General features: G+C 36.2%; 5 protein-coding genes, 1 non-coding gene and 1 pseudogene across 6 annotated transcripts; 2 read left to right on the forward strand and 5 right to left on the reverse strand.

The window, feature by feature from the left end:
* Nucleotides 1-269: 269 nt before the first annotated feature.
* LOC132192239 (putative small nuclear ribonucleoprotein G) lies at nt 270-2135 on the reverse strand. The gene is made up of 4 exons (XM_059607515.2): nt 2031-2135; nt 1878-1900; nt 698-819; nt 270-580 (listed from the first exon to the last, which is right to left on the reverse strand). Exons 1-4 carry the CDS (start codon nt 2063-2065, stop codon nt 518-520), a joined length of 243 nt encoding a protein of 80 aa, XP_059463498.1. The 5' UTR covers nt 2066-2135; the 3' UTR covers nt 270-517.
* A 177-nt stretch (nt 2136-2312) lies between these two features.
* TRNAP-CGG (transfer RNA proline (anticodon CGG)) lies at nt 2313-2384 on the reverse strand. Its single transcript has one exon. It is a non-coding gene; the product is annotated as a tRNA-Pro (tRNA).
* Nucleotides 2385-5785: 3401 nt separating this feature from the next.
* LOC132192237 (SAUR-like auxin-responsive protein family) lies at nt 5786-6399 on the forward strand. The gene has a single exon (XM_059607513.2). It carries the CDS (start codon nt 5844-5846, stop codon nt 6249-6251), a length of 408 nt encoding a protein of 135 aa, XP_059463496.1. The 5' UTR covers nt 5786-5843; the 3' UTR covers nt 6252-6399.
* A 1388-nt stretch (nt 6400-7787) lies between these two features.
* Nucleotides 7788-11206, reverse strand: LOC132192234 (uncharacterized). Its single transcript, XM_059607509.2, has 3 exons — nt 10331-11206; nt 8751-8919; nt 7788-8444 (listed from the first exon to the last, which is right to left on the reverse strand). Exons 1-3 carry the CDS (start codon nt 11138-11140, stop codon nt 7978-7980), a joined length of 1446 nt encoding a protein of 481 aa, XP_059463492.2. The 5' UTR covers nt 11141-11206; the 3' UTR covers nt 7788-7977.
* Nucleotides 11207-11873: 667 nt separating this feature from the next.
* Nucleotides 11874-17286, reverse strand: LOC132192236 (eukaryotic translation initiation factor 2 subunit beta). The gene is made up of 10 exons (XM_088511033.1): nt 17141-17286; nt 16740-16789; nt 15030-15138; nt 14867-14922; nt 14715-14766; nt 14535-14626; nt 14106-14251; nt 13408-13550; nt 13033-13118; nt 11874-12222 (listed from the first exon to the last, which is right to left on the reverse strand). Exons 2-10 carry the CDS (start codon nt 16782-16784, stop codon nt 12145-12147), a joined length of 807 nt encoding a protein of 268 aa, XP_088367159.1. The 5' UTR covers nt 16785-16789; nt 17141-17286; the 3' UTR covers nt 11874-12144.
* A 1474-nt stretch (nt 17287-18760) lies between these two features.
* Nucleotides 18761-20761, reverse strand: LOC132192235 (uncharacterized). The gene is made up of 3 exons (XM_059607510.2): nt 19985-20761; nt 19549-19717; nt 18761-19372 (listed from the first exon to the last, which is right to left on the reverse strand). The coding sequence occupies exons 1-3, from the start codon at nt 20717-20719 to the stop codon at nt 18852-18854; spliced, it is 1425 nt and encodes a 474-aa protein (XP_059463493.2). The 5' UTR covers nt 20720-20761; the 3' UTR covers nt 18761-18851.
* A 1868-nt stretch (nt 20762-22629) lies between these two features.
* LOC148583235 (glucan endo-1,3-beta-glucosidase, basic isoform pseudogene) lies at nt 22630-23755 on the forward strand (annotated as a pseudogene).
* The last annotated feature ends 525 nt before the right edge of the window (nt 23756-24280 follow it).

Consider the following 24280-nt stretch of genomic DNA (forward strand, 5'->3'; position numbering starts at 1 on the left):
TGTGGATTCTCAGTTGGACAAAAGAAATCCACACAAATGCTAAAGCCAAAATGAAATCCACAGAAATCCACACAAAGCATATAAGCTAGCCGAAATGAAAATAAACCGTGTTTCACGATTCAGATTAAATTTCGCAGATCTAATGATAGGCTCAACCACAGCTAAATATATAACATTCAGGTGAGTCGACAGGATACGTACACACCCGACATGTATGATAAGTAGAAAAAAAAAAAACATGTGGGTGCAAAGTGCTTTGACACAGCAAGAAAAGTAGAGCATATAAGCATTTATATGAACCAAAGTCGCTGCCATTCCATAAGAACCCATAAACTACACTATACCACAACTAAGTCCGCTTGAAAAAAGAAATGCAGAAATAAGGGCTAAAAATGGTCCACCTAATCAGCAACTAATCCAGAATCCAGATTACAGAATATTTCCTTTTCATAATAGTAGTCATGGCGTCCAAAATAAACACCAGATCATACACAGAATCCACGGCATTATGAAACCACTAAGAAGATCTGTTTACTGGCTCAAGAGCCTCAACGGTGACCACGCTATTTCCTCTGATCACCTGCAGCAGTAAAAGTAATATAAGCTAAAGAAGTACATGGTAATTAGATTATCACTACTCTAGTGGCAGTTTAACTATAAAGATTGCCACAAAAAAGGACAAAGATAAGGGACTTACCACCATGCCAATATCATTTCTATCATTTCCATTCACTTCCACAGTGTTGTCAACCACTAGATTCATAAACTGGTCAAACCCACGAAGTGTTCCAACGACCATCCGATTTGCATTTAACTTGACTGCAACATAAAACACCAATGCTTCAATCATTCAAACAATTTGGTACAGTTAAGAATATATAAATATATATGTCAATCTTTGCTCATGAAAATGTTGTAAATAGATATAGTTCAGCCTACGAAATACAAAATACAAAAAACAAACACGATTTGGTTAGATATGCGATCAGATGACAGCTACAAACCCACCACACCTCAAACAAACACAAGCATACAAGACTTGACATGTCAAAAATTTCGAATGGTGTGTTATTCAGAATGAACCCAGAGGATGAGATGTAAAAGCAGTCTCAAGATATCAAGTGAGCTTCATGAAAGCAAGACTTTGAATAGAACCTAAACAAGGGGTTAAATTGGCTTACAAATGAGCCATAAGCCCATGAATCAAATTTCACACCATAAACATGAGCCTTTGGATGATGGATTACCACAAATTAAGCTGAAAAGAGAACTTCAAATGATATAAAAATCCCCAACAATATATAAAAGAACCTCTACAAATGATCACTTTTAACTTAAAATTGTCATTCCAAGGACTCTCATAGGATATGCATATGTCTTCCTATTAATTATTGCGATTTACAGTATATAAAAGAGGTCTTTATTTAAGTCACATCTGAGATTTGAATCAAAACTACATCGAATGACAACCAAACGAACTTCAAAAGGCAGCCCCTTGACAAACTAACCACAATCTAAAATCCATTACCATTGATTAAAACAAGAAAAACTAGTTCGTGAACAAGGACCAGTCATAGTTACAATTAATATCTCACACACAGCAACAAAAGAGTTAGCACCCACAAACTGTTTAGGAACAAAATTCGGCAAAACACGGTAAACCCGATACCCATTCACACTTGGGCCGCACCAATCAACCTAAATTTCCCAAAAGCTTTACTAGTAACCTAAGGATCAGAAACAAACTACAAAGTACGAGAAAACTCACAAGCTTGAAAACTAAGTTCTATGCAGTTTTAGCAGCGAATCTATTTTCGGTACAAACTATTAAAAATAGGAAAATGGAAACTAAATAAAAAGAAATTAAGGGGGCGTACTCTGGAGCTTCTTGTCCATATACCTGTTGCATAACAAGGAAAATACAATAATTAATAAAACCTAGAATTAAAAAAAAAAAAGAAAAAAAAAAAGAGAAACACAACGTGTGTGTGTGTGTGTCAGAGAGAGAGAGAGAGTGAGAGAGAGGTTACTTCTTGAGATCCGGTGGCTGGCCCGACCTGCTCATGTTGAAGACTCTGCGAGAGAGAGAGAGAGAGAGAGAGAGAGAGAGAGAGAGAGATTGGGCAAAAGTTAAACCCTAGAGGAGGTTTGAGAGTGAGGGGACGCGAAGATTGGAAATTGGATATATGGACATTGGGCCGAGAAATAGTGATAGGCTGGATTAGGCGGTGTCGTTTTTGAACTCAGCCCACGTGATAATAACGAGGCCCTTTTGGGCAGCACGGCTATCAGAATATATAAAAACACTTTCAGGGGTGTTGCGAGAATCGAACTCGCGACCTCTCGCACCCGAAGCGAGAATCATACCACTAGACCAAACACCCACTTTTGATTCGTAAGGTAGAAACACCAATGTAAATATAATATTACAAATCAGGCCTGTTTCTTTATTTTGTTTAAAATAGATGGTTGATGATTAAAAAATTCATAATGACAAACGCTCAATTGCTAGGAAGTTTAGTTGATATGAGATGATTTTTTAAAAAAATATATATATATATATTATTGTTAGGTGTTGATAGAGAAAACCTTTAACATCTTGTTCTTTTAGTTAATCATATATTTTATGAAACCGTGAAGAAAGTTCTATTGATGATCTTTTAGTCAATCCATGGAATACTATACGGTGTTAGAATTATACATATTGTCTTAAAACTCTCAAAAGAAAGTGGAATTTTATTGTCTTAAAACTCCATTTGGTACATTCAACGAAGTTAAGAGATAAAGTTTGACAAATTAATATATATAGTTGGATATAAAGATATAATTATTGGTAAAGTTAGAGTTGAGGTCATTTGGCCACTTCTATTAATTATTGGGGTTGCTGAATCATTACCCCTAATATGGTCAAATCGCCTCAAATATCTTTATAAATAGTTCAATTATCTATGAGAGCATTCACATTGGTTTATACATATTTTTATGTAAAATGGCTAATCAAAACCCACTTTATCTAGTTTAAGTAATAAGTTTTAAAAGACATCATACATCCGATTATCTAGTTGTTTATATATATCATTTAAATATTTTTTATTTTATTTTTAATAAGGATTATATATTTTTTTTTTCTAAATATCATATTTTTCAACTTTTTGGAAGAAAAAAAAAAGAGATGTAAAAAAAGAAATAGTAAGAGAAAAGCTTGGGAAAAGAGAGACGTGGAGAAAGCAATAGTGTAATAAATTTTTGAGAAAAGAGAGATGTTGAGATATAGAATAGTATATTAATGAGATGAATGTATAAAGAGTACTACATGCTACACGTAATGGTGTACTATTCACAAATGCAACAAGAATGTATTTTGTATTTGAGATGCATAATTTGATGTAGAAAGTTAAGCCGTGAGTGCTCTAACCACCACTCTCTTTCTTTTTGTTTGGTTTATTGTCAACCATTCCGTTGAAGCATGCTAGAAGGGGATGTGTCAGTTAAATTGTTCCCTCAAACGTTTTTAATTTTAATTTTAGTTACCATACTTCTGGAATAATTGCAAAATGTCACTATTTAAGCGTCCCTAATTAAATACACGCTTTTTAACCTTAAAATGTCACATTAAAGATGCCCATAATTGAGAATTCTAAGGGTTTTTTGTAGTAGCAATTGATAACAGCCGGTTTGAAGAGATATACAAACACATCTTTAATTAAGAAACTGTTCAAATTACGTACAGTTCAAAGGTACAGCCCAATATTGCAATATCTTTGTTCCCATATATAATCCCCTTCACATCAGATATATATAATATTATAGGAAACCGTCGGGCACGTAAAGAAAATGTTGGCACAAGTTGGAATAGTTTTATTTGCAAATAGACAGAATTGTTGACGTTTTTTGGCAACTTTTTTTGAAAGTTGAGAAGGCTTTTGGAAGTTTGAGAGAAGTCTTTCGTCAATGGGGGGGTACGCTCTCAAGTACAAATGGTGATATTGGAGCATATGGCACGCCAGAGAATCACTCCGGGAGTCAACGGGCGTCATGGGCCAGCCCAACCCCCATCTGCGTCTTCTTCTTCCTGGAGCCACCTCCCATGTCAACGATCCCCTGTTCCAAGTCTCCGCCCTCTGCCGCTCTCTACATTTCTCTTCGCACGTCTTCGTACCTAACGCGTTTCAGTTTTATTTTTACGTGCTCTTTTTTCTTTAACATCATTATCCTTCAGAATATTCCCTTTACTTTTATTAATTATTCTCAATAATTGTACCATCCAATATGCCGTCAGGCGTCATGCCATTGCCACCCGGCCACCAAACTCTCTCTCTCTCTCTCCCCCTTTCATTGTCCTATTTTTGCCGTCTTGTTTAGGTAGGATTTAAGAGTTTTAAAACAAGCTGTTCGAAAAAATAGCAATCCCGAACATTTAAAAGGGTAACGTTACAAACTACCTATTAAGCTAAAATGGCAGGGCCACATGAGTCGAGTGAGATAAGGGAAAACGCTAGGCCAAAGGCACTCTAATTGGCAAAGATTGTTTTGGATCTCAGCATAATCTTTATCAACATTTGGGGTTTGGTTAACGTGGAAATGTGCACTTTTGGTGATCCTAGCAGTGAATCAGCCTCTCAATTTTTTTTTCTTGGCAGTTTTCTTTTCTTTTGTTTCTAACATTAGACTATATCTCTCTTTCTTTTACAGCTAAAATGCTATGAAATTTTTTAAATGTGCCAATTGTAGTGCACATACTCTAACAAAATGTGCCGTTACCCACCTTGTATTTGGTAGCATTCTCACTGGTTCTCTCATTCTCTCTTCCATCAGGATTAAGAATAATAAGGACCCCCATTGTGACCATTTCCTTATTTAATTAGATAACAAAAACAAAAAGTGTCACCAATATAATGGAACAACTGAACAAGGATTAATTATTTCTTTTCATTAGTGACAAAGGAGGTTTTAGGGATAAGCACAAGGTAGAAGTGGTTGTTTGAGATTTAAAGAGTCATTTAGGGCATTAGAGTAACAATTAATGGTTGGCATTTGATTCAAACACAATAGATTCTTCAACCAATGATGAATTTCCATCATTTTTGTATGGATCTTATGAACTTTATATGCCATGTAAGATAGCATTTTTTTAAGGGCCTTTTATCGACCTTTAAATAGAGCAAGCATTAGTGTGATTGAGATTCTCAGGACCAATCAATGTGGGATATTATGTAGTGGCATCCCATCATTGAATTTTCCTTGTTTAAATGGTTGGTTGAGATTCTTAATTGCCCTTAAACTTTTTACTAAATAAAATCAGTTTTATAAGATAAAGAAAAATGCATTGTTAAGGATAATATTAATACAAGTCTTGATGTGACCATTTACAATTTGTTTAATAATTAAGAAAAAAAAATCTAATTTGTCAACCACATAATATTATCAATTATTTTACTAATTATAAATTATCACACCAATTTATAAAAAAATTATAATAATAAATCATTTTCCAAAAATAAAAAAATAAAAAAGCTAGATAAAAAGCACGCAAAACCCTATATAATTCTCACATGTCAACGAACTCTTAGACAATTTTATAATCTGAGTTTAAGAAATTTTTCTGACCCAATTTGAATTAAAACTTCTATAAAAAATAATAAATAAATAAAAATGGATAGATATCAAATTGTTTCTAAAGTCAAAACTTGACATTGTCGGGACATTCCTCCGATGGCGCATTACAAATAAAATCCTCCCCACCCACCATTTCCACTAACCCAATACCTCCTCATAAGCTCTCTCATTGACCTCAATCTTCTTCATCTCTCTCTCTCTCTGTGAAGTGTACGGAGAGAAGAAAAATGCTGGGGAGCAAAATGGTGCCCTTCAAGAAGCTAGCGAAGAAGGTGAAGGTTAAGGGAGGAGTTAATCATCATCAAAATCAGGAGCCATCATCACATCACGAATGTTTGCTCAAAGAATTTGGGGAAGAAGCTCATGATCATGCTTCTCTTTCTTCCACAACCCCAGTTGGGTTCTTCGCTCTGTATGTAGGAGAGGAGCGCCAACGCTTCGTGGTTCCCACCAGCTTTCTCTCCCACCCACTCATCAAGATGTTGCTCGACAAGTCGTACAACGAGTTCGGGTTCGAGCAAACCTCCGGTCTGGTGGTTCCCTGCAGCGTCTCCACTTTCCAAGAGGTTTTAAACGCCGTAGAATGCAGCAACGGCAAGTTTGACTTCGGAAAACTCGTCGAGGAGTTTGTTTAAACAGAAACACTATTTAGTAAATTGGTATATGATTTTCGTACAATTGGGTAGCGTGAATCAGTGATTTCTACTGCCACGTATTTCTAGTTGGACGGACTCGTGTACCAATTTACTAAATATGATACATTAATAGGTAGAAGCTGTTTTAGACCAACGAAAGTGGTTGGGCAAGCAGTAGTGTAATCTCTAATATTAATAGGCCAGTGGTACAATATAACATGTATAATATATATATGTAAACATCATTTCTTCCAAAATGGGTGAGTTCATTTTGATCATATTTTTGTGATAAGTTTCCAATTCGGGTTCATTGGTCCGATATGCTCAATGAAGGAAACTGGAGTGTTTATGCTGATTCCGTCCTCTTTAGAGCATGGATATATAGTTTTTCCGGGCATGAATAGTTAGATCACCTCAGCTCCGGTGACATTAATCCCAGATATCAACTCAGAAAAGAAATCTGAAGGTGCTAAGTGAACCGTCATTCTGCAGACGATTCCGGCACAACGGCTCCGTTTCATTTTCTTTGAGTTTATCCCAGACAAAAGTGATAATTGGTATTTGGTTTAGGCTGTTAAACCAAATAATTCTCGTACCCGTACAAGTGTACAACCATGCAGGATGTGCGTCTCCGGCGCGGTCGGACGGCAGCTCATGTTCTCTGCTCGTGTTGAGTATGTCTTGTATTCTGTTCCAACCCGGCCACAGCTGATATGACGTGGAGATCCATCGGTTTACTTAGGGAAATTTTCAAAGACTTACTCCATGGGGGTGGAGGATTGGGCCGATATGAGTGACTTGAATTGGACATTTTGATCCGACCCGATACTCTGATTGTTTATTATTAGAGATTGAGAATCAGAATTTCTCATTGGAAGCTAAAGCATAAACAGGGGTGAAGCTTAATATTAATATGGCATGGGCCAATCTTAGTTTATAGGCTTAAATATGGTGATATAATTTATTAGAAGCCACCTTAAGCCCACTACCCTCGGACCTAGCAAAGTCCATATATTCTTTGGTTCCATATATTCTTTGGTTGGGTTGTGCCTGACGGATCAACCCCTCTCTTGAAGAGGAGTCGTTGATTGACAGTCTCCTACCCAACAAACACATTGCAAAGGAGTTACTGACAAATAATAGAACCACTCTAACAACTACATCAAGGAAAATATTTGCAGGTCATCACCCATGTGAACATGTCAGCACAATATTAATGGGGCGTAGTAAGGATGTCGGCCATCCAAGAGACACAATCCATACCAACAATACGTTTCCCAATTCAAAGGTACAATATAACCCTGAGTGCTACATCTCCTTCCTTATAAATAGGAGTCTACTGTAGTAGGCAAACGATCTAAAACCTTCGCCCTCATTATAGTTCTCTATTTCTCTCAAAACCTCTACTGTCTTCATTTGAATGTTCCATGTCGGCACCTTCGGCAAGTCACCTTTGTTTGTTTTTTGTCTTGACCTATCTTCTTAACTGGACTACCGACATCTGATCAACTGTACTTATATATAATTGGGGTTGAGTAAGAAAATTTGATATATGTATTCATTTGAAGAATGGAGACCTCGTATTAATTATTTTACCAATTTTAGGAGAGGGAAATCAATGAGCTGTGGTACAAGATCAAATGCAATGGCTGCAGGTTCATAGCGACAAAAGAAAGAAAGAAAGAAAGAAAGGCATTTCAGCACCACATGCCTCACTAGAAAAGGTCTAGCTCTCACTCTGGACCTGGTTGCAAGCATCCGCAAGAATTCTCCTCATATGATCAATTAGCTCTTGCATCTGTTCCCTCGAATGCAGCGGCGATGGATACACACATGCACAATCCAAAGCACCATTTCGTATGGTATCAAATATGCCGATGGAAGGACCAACGCCATGGACGGAAGCGCATCCCACATAATCCTCCAATCCTAGCTGTTGATGCATTCCATTAGAATCATCAATAACAGAGTCCTCAAACACCGAGATGAAGGCGGTTCTCAAGGCCGATGACGTGGTCAATCCGGGATTGTCAATGGCCTTAATCATGAGGAAGTTCAGGTCAGACATGTCCGTGAAATGCTTGTTGTTGTTCTTAGCATTTGCAAAGGACGTGTAGCATCTATTAGCCAGTTCCCATAGTTTTTCTTCTGCAGATATGTCATGCGAATTCATAATGGCAGAATGGTAGAATCCTGCATGTTACAAACACCTTGTTTGAGAGAGATAATTTGATCAAGACTTCAGGCATAAAAACCTCATAATTGTAGGCATGTGATGGGTGACACACTATAATAGTGAGCACCATCACACACCATAGTCTCCTATAAATGGATGCAATAGTGGTGGGTTTTTGGCATTCAGTTGTTCCCAACATATTGTCTCCCATGAGATCAACACGCTCACTGGAAAATCACCATTTTAGATGATCCTTCAACAATAACCCATCATCATATAAGTAGTGTGCATAAGATGATTAGGAAATATCAAATAGGGTTTACCTAGATGGTGACTGCAAAGGGCTGGATCAAGAATTGAACGGCAGTCTGTTAGAGTTACAACAGCATACTTCTCCCACTGATGATCAGGGAGGTGTTTAGAGGTATAACCCGCAATCAATCCAGCCGCTGCCAAGACTGCACATAGCTTAATACCTCTTGACTTGCATCCCTTCAAAATTTGTGTCAAAATCAAGACATAGTCAACCAACTCAGTCATAAAAAAGCTATGTACTCATTTCTATTCCCCTAGATTATGTACAAGGACAAAGTTTTTCTCGGTTGGAATTCCATACATTTCGGAAACACGTCAGTTTAATAGACAACCCAATTTGTAGGAAAAGTCTGTCGATTCAGAGGGACCATTAATGTGCTCCTATGAGTCTAATTATATGAATCAATGAGCCTTTGAGTTCGCTGTCTGAGAAAAGCAAAGGCTTGACAACTACAGCACTTGGGAGTTAGGCCCACACCCGATGGCTCCAGCAAATGGGAAGTATAACGCTATGCGCAGCCAATCGAGATAAAGGATTCGATTTCTCGGATAAGAGATCCCTCTATGGATAAGAGTGAGGTCTACGAAACTGAACCTAGTTGATAAAGACAAACCATGTCTAAAATTATATCAAAGCATGATGAAGCCAACCAACCAAATCTCCATCTAAGGTGAAATTCGGGTGTTGCCATTGAGACCCAGCCCAAATCCAAATACTAACCCGGCCAAATATGCAAACGGATCATTCAATTTAAGGCCTGTTTGAGATTGCATTTGAGAGGTCTAAAAGTGCTTTTAACACTTAAAAAGTCCGTTTGAAAAAAAAAAGTAATTGTTTGGTAAAAAAATTAAAAGCGCTTTTACATGTCCAAAAAGCCTAAAAATAGTAAAAACGCATTTTTGACAAAAACTTCATTTTTAAGCTTTTGCCAAAAGTATGTTTTAACCATTTTTAGGTTTTTTTGACTCTTAAAAGGGCATTTAATTTTTTTTACTAAACACGTATTTTTTTTCTTCAAACAGACTTTTTTAGTGTTAAAAACACTTTTACGTCTATCAAACGCAATCTCAAACAAATCCTTAGTGTATTTAGGAGGGCAATATTGTCTAAAAGTTTTTGGGGCAAATTGTTCGGACAATATTACCCTCCTAAACGCATTAACTTGACCCTCTTCATTTCAAATGAAATATAAATATTGGAGATTATCTTAAATAAAAAGAATAAATGCAAATTTGGTCTATGGGTTTTTATTGATTTGCAAATAGCTTCTTAAGGTATAAAAAACAGCCTAAAAGTCACTCTGATAATCAAAACAAATAATGCACGTCATATGCCAATTGATGTTGCACGCAGTAAATTTACTTTAAAATACAAATATACTCTTAAGTAAAATAAAAATTTAGATAAAGTAAAACCTCAATACTAAATTGACATTTAACAAAAACATACGGAGTAAAATATAATGCTAATAAAAAAGATGATTGAGATTTGACGTTTAATCCTATAATTGTGCGTAAAAATTAGTAGATTTAGCACATGATTAGATAGTTATGGTAAAATGGTAAAAAGTAAAGAAGTTGCACTTACTGCAAGAAGCTTCTGAGTTTCATTTGAACTCATCTGCAGCTTCACCATCTGAGTAATTCTGGGCGATTCCACGTCCCTAAAATCCAAGTTCGCCAACCTCAGCGAATTCAGAGAGTATCCAAGCATGTCCACTCCACGCGCCCAAAACGGCTTGTTGGCTTTTCCTGCTGGGATAAGTTCCTCAATTCCCAAATTAACCTCCCCTTTATCCCCAAATTCCGTCTCTGTCCCTTCCCCTCCCGTCACCAACCTTAACAACTCCCTGAGCAGTGACACCGCGGCCGTACGGTCGCATGCTGACGTGTGCAGCCTGAGCGTCAGGGCCCACTGGGCTTCGCTCAGAGTGTACAGGCTCGCGAAGAACACATCCTCGTCAGCGTACAACGGATTGTCAGGATCGTGCCACGTGTTCTGGTTGAGTTCGTGTTCGAGGATAAGATGGAAGGGGGGGATGGAATAGTGGTGGTGGTGGTCGTCGTCGTCGTCGTTTGGGGTGTGGAGGCTTTGGAGGATGAGGGCCGTTGATGAGAGATCGAACGGCTGGATTTGGAGGTGAGGGGTGGGGGGGATGAGGTACGAGAAGGTCCTAGTGGTGGCGTCGAAGTGGAGCTTGGAGCGGAGGATAGGGTGGGAATTTTGGAGGTTGTGGAGGGCAGTTTGGATGGCTGAGATGTCTGGGGGTTTAGAGAGGAGGAGGGCTAGGACTGTGGTGCCCGTGCCAGTGGGCACAGCCTTGCACCAACTGTACTCGGTGCCGCCAACGGGTCGAGCCCTTGGCTCCTCCTCGGGTGATCGTGGCTCACCAGACATGTTGGTGAGAGAGAGAGAGAGAGAGGGAGAGAGAAAGACGGCAGGGTCACATTGAAAGGAAATGAAAAGTAGACCCATGTCATCTCTGTAAATCCAACTAATTTTCCACGTATTGACTGTTTTTAGATGGAATATTCCAAGAGAAAATGTTGCTTATACGTTGCTTTTAGAAAAAAAATATTAAAAAAATAAAGAAAAATTACGTGGATCAATTGTGACCACTTGATAAACCGTTAATTGTCACAATTCAAATTCAAAGAAACTCATTAGGAAAAAGAAGAAAAAAATAATAGAAATACTACAACCCAGTCTCACCCTTATTTTGCAAGTGAAGAATGTAACATTGCTAATTATAAAATTTACAATAATGTTAAAAACTGCATTTTTACTTCTCAATGCTAACATATTAGTCTCAATTACCCTTTTTTTTTATCAAAAAAAAGAGTTAAATTAAGACTATCAAGTCAAAAGTATGAAATAAAAATATAATTCATAATGTTACTTTAAAATGTTATTCTCAGTTGGGATGATGTAAGAGTGCCATAAGCCCGATAACTGATGAGTTTAGTATTCAGCATTACTCATTTAATAATGTATAATAATGTATATATTACCATATGATAAATATGTTACATCATTTATCATTTTTAAAGTGGCACCAATAGATGCAATGAAACAAAAATTTGACGGCATGCAGCATGCAACTTTCAACACAATCGTCAAGAACGTGGTCAAGTAAATTCGGCAACCTCAAAAGGACAGTCTATAATCATTTCAAGCAAACAGCTCAAATCAAAGTTATTGAAACGATACGCAGGATAAGATCAAACAGTAAAAGAAATCTCCCCCCCCCCCCCCCCCCGGTAAAAAAAAGGTACAATATATTGTTGGCCTTTACTCAAACGAAGGGTAGATTTGCAAGCAGACACAAAAACTCAAAATTCTTGAGGTTCATGAACCACTCAACCAGGAATCTCCTACTAGATAAAGAACACCAGGCCAGATCACGTCCCGGCAGTCCTCCGGCCAACACGAGCAACAAAACCAGCTTTAATTGGAGCAACTGATCGTCCAGAACCACACTGCAAAAGTCAAAAATCAAAAGAATAATCTTAACATTCTATCTACCACATTGGGTTCGATTAAAGAATCCAAAAAGGGGTACCCAGAGTCAATAGCATCAGCTCAAATGAATATGTTGATCCAGTAAAGGATTTTACCAACAGCCAATGAGACGGGATATTTAAGAAATGTGGCACATTCTTGAATAAAAACATCTAGAAAGTTGTACCCAGAATAACACTTGATCATATGAATTCAGTGATCCAGTTAATCAAAATACTAAGAATAATAGGACTAAAAATGAACACTTAATGAAAAAAGAAATCCCGATATCATAAGGACTAATTTCCAGGAAATTTCGGTAACCAATGCAGGAGCAAACATTTCATCAAGGACTCAGATACTATCCAGCGCAGTCCATAGTCAATCACGTATAAGACAATCTGACAACGTAGGCAAATCTTCAGATCATCATCATAATCCTCCTCACCAGAGAATTTGGCCGTAAAATAATATAAAATAGAAGTCTTCTTAACTTCTATAAAAAATAAAAATCCTCAAGGAGGCCTCAGATACTATCCAGTGTAGTCTATAGTCAATCATGAAAGTAATCTGACAATGTAGGCAATTCTTCAAATCAACACACGCCTCCACACAAGAGCATTCAGCAGTAAAGAAATTAATAAAATTCCTTGCCTTCTATGAAAATAATCACAATGATAAAAACAGTGACAAATATAGAAGACAAATAATTAAACCAAAGCCAACGGTGAAACGCAAGCTGGTCGATGCACACAGAGAGGGTAGATAACAGACATTTAGACAATTACCTTCTCACATCGGAGAAAGAAGAGACGATTCTCCTTTGAAAGTATGGTGTCTGGACTTTTGCATCCAATGCAAATCACATACTCATCTGAAAAGTGGGAGAAGCCATCAACAAGAATTCAAAACACTATAAAATACAGAAATTGGTACAATAGTCCACAGAAGCAGCACAAGAAGCACTCAGCCATAAATGTCAAATAACTAGAGCAAGCCACTTAGCGTTAAGCAAAAGATACAGATCGTGTCAAATAAATTTTTCAGACTCATTGCAGTCCATGTACAAACCAACTTAGTAAGGCAGCAAGAGCAACAATTTCCAGTTTCAACCAACAGTAATATCAATTTTTCATAACACAAAAAATAAACAAGATACTCACTGATATATCGGCGCAGGATTCCTTCAAAATTCTTGGGTGCAAATCGTCCCTTCACAACCAATCTTTGCTGCCCGTCAAGTGATCCACTTGTCCCCAATTCAGCCAGCAGGAAAGCCATGACATGATCTGGCTGTCTATGCATCCTTTTTAAAAAAATAAATAAATTGCAGGAGGGCAAAAGGCAAGAGTTAATATTCAAATTAAATTTAAAAAGAACGAGCATTATAAAACAAAAACAACACCACTAGAGAACATGTCATTCAATAAACTTTTTTTTTTTTTGATAAGTACATGTCATTCAATAAACTCAAGCCCAAATCTAGGTAAATTAATAATTAGCACCAGAAAAAGTTCCAAATACAGCCTATAAGCAAAGATATATAAGCAATGTCTGAACTCTCAAGACAATATATTGTGCATGATGACATGGTAAAATGATTACATACAATTACAATAGAACTTTTCCAGAACATAACCTTCATACACTAGGAATACAAACATAAACATTAATTTTTTTTGATAAGTACAAACATAAACATTAATGAAAACAGAATGAAACAGAATGTTAGGAGACTGTGTAAGGTAAAAGTTTGAATGCAATCAACACCGAGCATGTTTATAATTCGCCAACATGAAGAAAAACTGTAATGACGAATTATTACAGGAGTGCAGAAGGCAAAAGAATTAAAAAAACATACGTCTTGCAGAGATCCATGAAATTCACAAAAACAGTTTTCTTTGTGCCCTCACGAAGAACTTGAGGAGGCCTCATAACCGTCCTACGCCTATCTCCTGCCAGCTCTGGATTGTTTTCCCGAAGAATGTTAAACACCCTACCGAGAAGCTGCAAACATTATCAGATAAAAAAACCATTTGTAAAGATTATAAGATAGGACATACAGTCTAGATCTATTATGTAAAGCCCAAGAACAATCCTCAAAATGACTTAAATAGTGTGATGCAGTACACATGGTCCTATATCGTGCATCTATAAAGTAAAAACAAAAACAAAAAAGTAAAGAAGAAAATAAATGACTCATGGACTGTATTTAAACTTAGAACACATAACAAATGATAATGTGAACTTTAAAATAGAGCTCAAGCAACATAGAAATACATAAATATACCTCCTCATATTCATAATCGCGATCACTTCCTTCCCATGGATAACGTGGCTGTTGCATAATTCCTTCTCCTTGTTCATCCTCACCAGTATGATCTAAATAGGGAAAAAAAAAACATAAAATCTTAATAGTTCTAACAGACTTTCAAAAGATAATGCAAAAACTACACATGCAGCATATTACCATCCAAATCTTCTGCTACATCCCCATTCTCATCATCCAAAGGGGCTTCTACCTACAACCACACCAAGCATCAGAAGTTATTTTGCCAAAATTATATAAATACACACACACACACACACAGCTGTAGATATAACGAGTCAATGACTACTTACTTGCTTCTTCTTCTTTTTTTTTAAACCAGAGAAAGTACTTTCAAGCCCATCAGAAACTGTGAGAAAAGGATTAAGCCTCTAGCCATCTACTGGGTGTAATAGCATACTTACATAAAATTAAAGGAAAAACATCTAAAAATTGGCAGTCATTCAATTTAGATACCTGACAAGTTGTCAGCCTTCTCAGCCAACTTGTCCACAGAATCATCAGCAGGATCCTGAATTACAACCTTCTTTTTCTTCTTCTTTTTAGTAGGATCAAACGGGGCAATCTGCAATCAATCTATTCATTTAGAAATATAACATATGTGACGCTGTAGTCAAGGGGAAACTTAGCAGTGGTTCAAGTCGACAAATTACCAACCAACTGCCACACTTTTGTCTTAGGTGGGTAGTACTAAGTAAAAAACATCTAAGGGTAGCAATAGCATGTCAATAGATGCCTCTAAATAAGGTCTTTACGTATATCATTAAGTACTTCTTTTGGACATGTGACTATTTACAAATTTAATTGCAGTTAAATGCTGCTTTACAGAAAATCTTATAGTCTCAGCATTGACATAATCCACCAGTTTAAGACACTCAGTTTTGACGTAAAATATTTTCCAAGTGAAAATATTTTCAAGAAAAAAATGAATTCAGGAAAAATGATGGGTTCTCTGTTATTTAATTGAAATTCTAAAAATAAATCCAATAATAATTTACATGTATTGTTTTCACCACAAATCTTCATGCAAAAGCTCAGAAATCCCAATACACAAAAAAAAAAAAAAAAAAAAAAAAAAAAAAATCATCTAAAAACAACAACAGTTTACATAATGTCACAACCCAATATATTTTCTTAATTGATCTCCTTTCTCTGTGACATTTCAACAAACATGAAAGAGAGAGCATACACCAATGGAAGGGATGCAGGGATGCAAGGTGGGAGGTTTGAAGTAATAGTGCACTGGACTGGGTTCAAAAAACCAGCAAATTTTGGCCAAAACCACTGGAAAACGACCCAATAATCCAACTCTCTCTCCCTTGACCTCCTCCACTCCATTTTCCACAACTTAAATGATGCCTTCTCCCTCGCAATCTTGATTCCATCTTGGCCAAGCTTGAAAGTAACGTCAAGGAAAACAAGATTTTGATAGGAGTGAAGTTCTTAAAGACAGCCTTGTTTCAAGCTCGTCAAAGAAAGAGGCCATTCTAAAGGTGGAAGCAGAAGACGTGTTCTTTGAGGAGGCTGGCGCTTTTATCAATGAGTTGCACATGGTAGCCTTGCTCATGGATGAGGAAGATGATATGGGAACGGATTGGAGCATTTGTCCACCGGAGGGGGAGAGCTTAGTGGAAAAGAAATGGAAGATGGTGGCCGAGTAGGCGTGAATGAGAGAGAAAGCAATGTGTGTGTGTGAGAGAGAGAGAGAGAGAGAGAGATGAGAGAAAAGAGAAAGACAAAGGTTTTTTCTTCTTCTTTGTAGTGTTAAGTGATGCAGAAAATGACTTTTGCTTTGCCATTCAACCTAGTTTCCTTTGAACAGGAAATCAGTTTCTATCCATTTGCATTCTTTGATTGCAAAAACACTGAAAAATATATGAAATGTTTTCTGAAAAACGTTTTAGGATGAAACAAAACGAGTGTAAGATTGTATGAGCTGCACTAACCACACAACCACATTTTTTTTCTAAGTAATAACTTTCTTTATACAAGAGAAACACACCCAAAAAAAGTGTAACCGAACAGAACATTTCATCGCCTTAATCTGTTTCTTTAACCAATATTTTAATCCCTACAACATTTAAATGAGGAGCCAGAAGCTAAAGACATCCACCAAAATGGGCACCAATGTATTACTAGGGAGCGGGAGGAAATGAATAAACCTACATCTGCCACTTCCTCCTTCACGTCGTTGATATTGTCGTCTGCCATGATTGCTGCAGAGCAAGTAAAACTGAATTAGGGGACAAGACACCAAAACAAAACAATAAATAAATAAATAAATACATAGGCACAAGGCCCAGAACTCAAGATGCTACAAAAGAGAGAAGAACTCGTTCCCTGATATAGAGCTATAATCCTCTTGTTAATGACCAATTAAAGCCCAAACAAGAATTGAAGAAAACACATGTCCATCTCTAAATCTTTATCAAAAAACAACAGCCCCAACCGGCAATTAAACAGCCCTTAAACATCAACATAACCCGATCAAATGCATATACAATCCTCAATCAATATGATAATAATTGGTTCCAAGCTTGAAATAGTAAATAAATATTGAATTTTACAGTATTTCTTGGAGTAGACAAACCAAGAGCGAAAACCCTTGATTTTCCGGTCAGATTCTGACTGATAGTTGTGGTTTACCGTGGCGGCGGGCCAAGTGAGGCAGAGAGAGTGAGGGGTAGCGAGGGAAAGGAAAAATGAATAAATCAAGAAAAGGGGGTTGTTTGGACGTGCGAACAACTATCCCAGTTACGAATAACGATACACACTCTTACTTTTTTCTCTTTTTTTTTTTTTTTTTTCAAGTGAATTAGGGAAAATGGTTTACATGAGATCGAACAACAAAGGGGTGGGCACCCTAACAACAAAGTTTAAACAGTAAATGGGCGCAGCAAGGATACATGGAAAAGTCCAAAATGATCAAATACAAGGAATGATAAAAAATGATCAAAGAGTAGACAATAGTTTCATCTATTGTCTCAGAGAAACCATAAACAAGCCGGGCCTGTTTTTGGACAGCACATACAAGTTGGCTCTAAAATGCTTAAAGACTTGGTGAAGAGACGTATGCACTCTTACTTGACTATTCTCATAGGTGACTTTTTATTTTATTTTTTTGAAACTTGGGGGACTTTTAAAACCATCAATATATATACTCGTTGTAATAAAATCTCCCATATATTGATGCAAGAGCGAATAATAACATTAAGTAGCGGATATGTATTTTTAAATCTAGATTTTATTAATGATCTAAGGAAATCTTCTATAAAAATAGAGTATTTAAAGAAATATTATGAAGAAACTCAACTATGAGTAATTCTCATTAAACAAACTTAATAATAAATAATTGCGTTTATTGAGGCTATAAGAATGTATTTATAGGCCCACAAACCCTAAACCTAATAATAATACGAAATAAAGTTGGTTTTAATAAATATACGATGGTCGTCCGAACAGGACATGACCCTGTTCGAATGGTTAACCAAATAACTAAAAGTAAAGTACGTAAAACAATGAAAAACTGAAAATAACATAGGGCCATTCATATTCGGACGGCTTGCGAACTAGTTGCGAACAAAGGCTCTTTTGACATAATAAACATCAGAATTAGTAAACTCTCGTGAAACATGACTTTGTAGAACTTTTCAACGCCGCAAGGCTTGCTCCAATGTGAGGTCTGAAACTCTAGATATGGCTATTTTAGTAGAACTCGTCAAACGTGAATTTTTCCTACATCATTAAGAATCCTTAGCTTTCCAGTCTACACCACCCATGCACCATCGAGTTCCTTCATATGTTACTGATCTTGTCATTTTATTTATTAAATGTTCGATTTGACATCGAATACCATTAATTAGTTAAACAATACGTTAACTGAGAATTATTGAAGCCATACGAAAATTTAAGGGCTTAATTGTCAAATTTTAAAACTAAAGACTAAATTGAAATCACATGAAAATCTATATACTAATTAAATTTGATTTTTTTTTTCTTTATTTAATAAATGGTTTTGAGTTGTATATATGAATCTCTAAGTTTGTCATAAAAGAGTATTCCAACCCTTAGTAATTTAGGAATTTACAAGTTATCATCCAAACTAGTATTATTATATTATAACATATCTATAACTGTATTTGGTAAAGCCATCAATTTACATTTCCATGCATGTTAATTAGATGGGATTTACTTTCTCTAATTTATTTCACCAACCTATATAAAAATGCATCAATTGGATTTTCAACACTCATTTATTAATAGGACAGTTATATATCCTTAACTACCAACCGAGCCATCAGCCATGCATGATGCATGATGCATGTATGTCTCCTGCACATGGTTACCACCATCCACAAGAACAGCCTTCATGGTATCAACCAGCTCTTGGATTTGCTCTCTGGAGTGCAACGGCGCCGGATAGACGCATGCGCAATCCAGACACCCATCCCTTATTGTGTCAAAGATTGCAATGGACGGACCGACGCCGTGAACGGAGGCGCACCACATGTAGTCCTCCAGTCCGAGCTGATCGGTGGCCGGCTGATCATGATCATGATCATTAATTATCACTGGGTCCTCAAAGACCGACATGAAGGACACCCTCAAGGAAGACGCTGGGGTCAAGCCAGGGTTTTCAATGGCCTTGCACATGAGGAAGTTCAGGTCTGCCATGTCCGACAAGTGCTTGTTGCACTTCTTAGAGTTTGCAAACGCCATGTACATTTTCTGGGCCAGCTCCCACAGCTTTTCTCCTCCTTTCATGACATGGGTGTTGAGGATCGCAGCGTGGTAAAATCCTGAAAATTTTAACTTGTATTGGTAATCAAATTTGCATAACATTTTGATAAAATATATAAATGTTAAGTAAATTTAATTGTAAGAAGTTATAGTAAAAAATGTAATCAGGTAGGTAGGTAACATTTTCCATTACTATATGCTAATTAATTAATGCGTAGATATGGACTGAGGTTACCAAAATGGTGAGAGGAAAGAGGTGGGTCAAGAATGGAACGACAATCAACGAGAGTCGTCACTCCATACTTCTTTCCTTGATTATCAGCTCGACGTTTAGAGGCGTATGCAGCTATCAATCCAGCTGCTACCAATGCCCCGCTTAGTTTGATCCCTCTTGATTTGCAACCCTGCATCAATAATTTCAGCCACAATTCATGTAGCCCAACAAAGTGGTTAACTACTACTTCTTTAAGTCCAAGTTGCCCAATATTGCTCAGGATTTGGATTCCCAGTAATTTACAGTTCAGATTTTTTTTTATTTTTTTATTTTTTTAAAAATGTTCGGATGTGATCATGTGACATAAAAATAAAGCTCTAGCGGATTGTATTTTTGATTGTTTATTAAAAATTTTGTTATGACAGAAAATAAAGAAAAGAGTAAAAATCAAACTTACAGCGAGAATTCTGTGTGTTTCACTTTGGTTGATTTGCAGCCTGACAACTTGAGAAGATCTAGGTGACCTTGGATCTTGGAATTTCAAATTTGTGAGGCTGAGAGAACTGACGGAGTAACTAAGCATGTCAACCCCACGTGTCCACAAAGTCTTCTTCTTAGCCTTCCCTCTAGGAATAAGATCCTCAATTCCCAAACTCATGGCCATTTCCTTGTGTGTCTCTTCTCCTTCTTCTCCTTCACCCATCAAAACCAGCAACTCTCTCAGCAGAGACGCCGCCGTGGTGCGGTCGAACGCCGAGAGGTGAAGCCGGAGCACCACTACCCACTTTGTATTGGGAAGAGCATATATGCTTGCAAAGAACAGCATGTCAGCGGTGTTGCTGCATGATGACGACCAAGTGTTTTGGTTCAGTTCATGTTCAAGGACTAAATGGAAGGGTGAGATATTGGAGTGGTTTTCAGGGCTGGAGAGGCATTCTAGAGTACTGTGTGATTTTATTTGAACGAATGGAGCTGGAGATGTGTTGAAGGAGACTGTGTTGGAATGGAGGATTAATCTTGACTTGAGAATTGGATGCAAATTTTGGAGCTTGTCGATGGCATTTTGCAGACGCAAAATATCTGGAGCTTTGGAGACGAGGAGAGCGAGCACTGCTATGCCGGTGCCGCCAGGCACTGCTCGCCACAAGCCATACTCGGTGCCACCGACCGGTCGGCTCTTGGGGGTAGCCATTGGAGTAGACTCTGATGATCGATCAGCGCGTTTTGTGCAACAGTTTATACTGTTTGGAGAAACCGAAATGACCTAAAAACGTAGTTAGTAGCAGCCAATTAATTAATGCGTCCTCCCCTGTAGTCCTTTTCCTTCATTCAATTAAAAAAAAAAAATTAATTAATTAATGCGTCTTTGACTTGTTTTTCTTCTTTTTTTTTTTTTTTTTTTTTTGTCTAGTGTTTGGTTAACTTAACACTTTGTCTAAGTTTTTTTTTTTTTTTTTTTTTTTTAGCTTAATCAGTTAGGACTACGTTTGATGAAGTGGAGATTACTAGTTTAAATTTCCTCCTATCTTGTGCAGACATGTCAAAAAAAAAAAAAAAAAAGTTAACTTGAGTTGTGTTTTGTTAATTACCTTTGTTTGTGTTTGGTGGAATGTATGATGTAAAAAAAGTTGTGTATTGAAAAATATTGAAAAGAAAAATACAAATAATCTCTTCCCTTTTATTATTACGAGGAAGGTTAAACTTACAAACAAATTTTATAAAAAAAAAATTACAATATAATATGACATAACATAATTAAAATTGAGATAAATTTAATTTTTGAGAAACCAATCATATCTCCATGCCACATGGGTTAAGAGTCAAAGACATGCATTTATAGCATGCAGTTGTACATCAGAACTTATCAAAAGACACGGATAAGGTTTCGTAGGTCTTGTTTGTCAAAAAAAACTTCACAAATCTCAATTTTTATTTTTTATTTTTTTAAAATTAACTTCATTAACGTTTTTACTTTTTATTATTATTTAAACAAAAAATTCACTACAATCTTTTTTTTTTTTTTTTTTTACTTTTCTATTTATCAAAAAATTCAAAACTTCTATTTATTTGAAGTCACATCAATCACCTATAAACCAAAAACCTATTATAGGATGCTCATTGCCAAACAAGGCCCAAGTACCTAACTACAAAACAATATTACTTTACTTTATTGTCTTAAATCAACATGTTTGACACTTAATGCAAAAGTTAATTAGTTAGAAATAATAAAATTAATTATTTAATTAATAACTAACATCGGAGTTATGACACACTCATCCTCTCCACCTTCCCCACCTACCTCATAATTTTCTCCACATGTGCGATTATTTAACACCTCCAACATTATTGTTCCCAACAACCTCTTTAGCCTTAGGGTCACCTACAATATATTTTTTTTAAAATTTATAAATTTTAAAAATTACATAAATTTAGGCATTTTTTCTTCCAACAATTTTAAAAATACTACTTATTAAAAATGTAGCATATTACCGGGACAATCAAAAAGAACTTTCATTGCAAAATGTTTTTTCTTCAATAAATTAAAAAATAATTTTTAGCTCAAATCTTTTTTACCATATAAAAGTGCAAGAACCTGATAAAAATATATCAATTATCCTTAGTAATTAACATGTCACATTTTTATTAGATAACATTTTTTCACGTTATTATTATTTGATGCAAGAAACGACATTAACTCACATAATTTAAGATTTTCCAATTAATTTGTTTGAAATTGTAGGGATCCTTTATCCCTCTACCTTAATTACGTCTTTAAAAAAAAAAAAAAACTGATTAATATATTATGTCCCCTCCCATAAGATGAAAAACCAAAATGTGGATAGATATTAAATTTACATCAATTTTGAAAAGGACGCAATTATATATATATATAGAATGGGTAAACAATAAACCTATATATATGAAAATTGGTCATAAATTGGACATGATCCAACTAACCTAAAAGGGTGGATTATACTGTCGATTAACCTAATAATAATGAGATTAATGCAAACTATCTAGTAGTACTAGAAACCAAAGTAGTTTATGGATGATCCGGCCACGATAAGCATGAATGCTTATTTACACTATTTATTTATGGCTATGAGTAATTAATGTTAGAAATTATAATTTTATATTATAATTAATTTATAATTTTATGTTTCAATTTTAACTATCAATTTCATCAAAGGATTATGAGGATAACATTACTGTTATATATATAAGATCGTGCTAGATCTTTTCATTACAAATTTTAACAGTATTATCTTAACAAGTAAAAATTAATTAGAAATGCTAGATGTTCTTCTCGTATGAAGATATATATTATTTTTTAAAAACCAAGTGAAAGAAATAAAGACCAATTTTTTTTATTTTTTATTTTAAAAAAAAGAACATAGTAAGAAGATCCTCAAATTGCCCTCAGAGGCACCAATATTGAGCTCATGATGGGTGTCCTTGACCAAAAGCTTCAACACATTGCTTCATCCCAGGCCAACGCAAATGCCTGAATCCGAGGCAATGTCCAAACCTATGGGGCTGTAACTTCAAATACATTGCAGTGGGGAATGAAATAGACCCACAAGGCCCATACGCACAGTTTATTTTCCCTGCCATGCAAAACATCCAGACTGCAATTTCTAATGCTGGCCTTGGGAGCAAAATCAAAGTTTCCACTCCCATTTCCTCTGCTTCTCTTGAAGAGTGCTACCCTCTGTCAAGAGGAACGTTTAGGTCGGAGTATCGGTGGCTTCTCAACCTGATCATCAGCTTCTTAGTGGACCACAACTTGCTGTTTCTCGTTAACATGTATCCATATTTTAGTTACATCGAAAACACTCGTGACATTAGTCTTGATTATGCTCTTTTTACTTCTCCATCGGTTGTAGTGCAAGATGCATGGCCAGCTCGGGTACCGCAATCTTTTTGACACCATTCTGGACGCCTGCATTAGAAAAGGCCGGCGGGAGGTCTTTGGAGATCATTGTATCAGAGACTGGTTGGCCCTCTGCCAGAGGGACATGGACAAGTATGGATAATGCAAGAACTTATTACACAAATTTGGTTGAGCACGTGAAGGGTGGGACTCCAAATTAAGAAGCTTGACAGGCCTATAGAAACCTTCTTGTTTGCCATGTTTAACAAGAATAAGAAGAATCCAGACTATAAAAAATTTTGGGGGCTCTTTTTACCTGATAAGATGCCTAAATACTCACTTAATTTCAATTAAGGATCCCACGTCTAGCTATAGTGCAGTTCGGAATAAGGGCACCTTTGATGTGGACTGTGACTTTATAAAATAAATAAGACTTCGAGTGTTTTTCTTTATTTATTATTTTTTAATGATGTGCAACCCCTTAATGGAAGAAATAGTTCTTGACCCATTATTGTTTAGTAAACCTAGCTAGTAAATATTGTGAATCTATTGAGTAAATATTCGAACAGCTAATCTTGTGGTATTAATCAAATAAGTTAATCATTTGAACTAACCTCAAAATAAGGGCTCCTTTGGTGTGGACTGTGGACCATGACTTATAAGTTATAAACAAATAAATAAGACTTGGAGTTCCTTTGCATGGTCAAAGATGCATATTTTAATGTATCCATGCAGAAAATGCACCCATAGAATATCCGTGAAGATCGAGTCACTAAAAAAAAAGTCTTAATAGAGTAATTTTCTTTTTACAATATGATAATCTCGATCTTTTGGAAATTTTCCCATGGAAAATGTTTCGGTACTACAATTTAACTACAA

The sequence above is a fragment of the Corylus avellana genome, chromosome 10 (assembly GCF_965113065.1).
Source record: "Corylus avellana chromosome 10, dhCorAvel1.hap1.2, whole genome shotgun sequence".
NCBI classification, from domain to species: domain Eukaryota; kingdom Viridiplantae; phylum Streptophyta; class Magnoliopsida; order Fagales; family Betulaceae; genus Corylus; species Corylus avellana.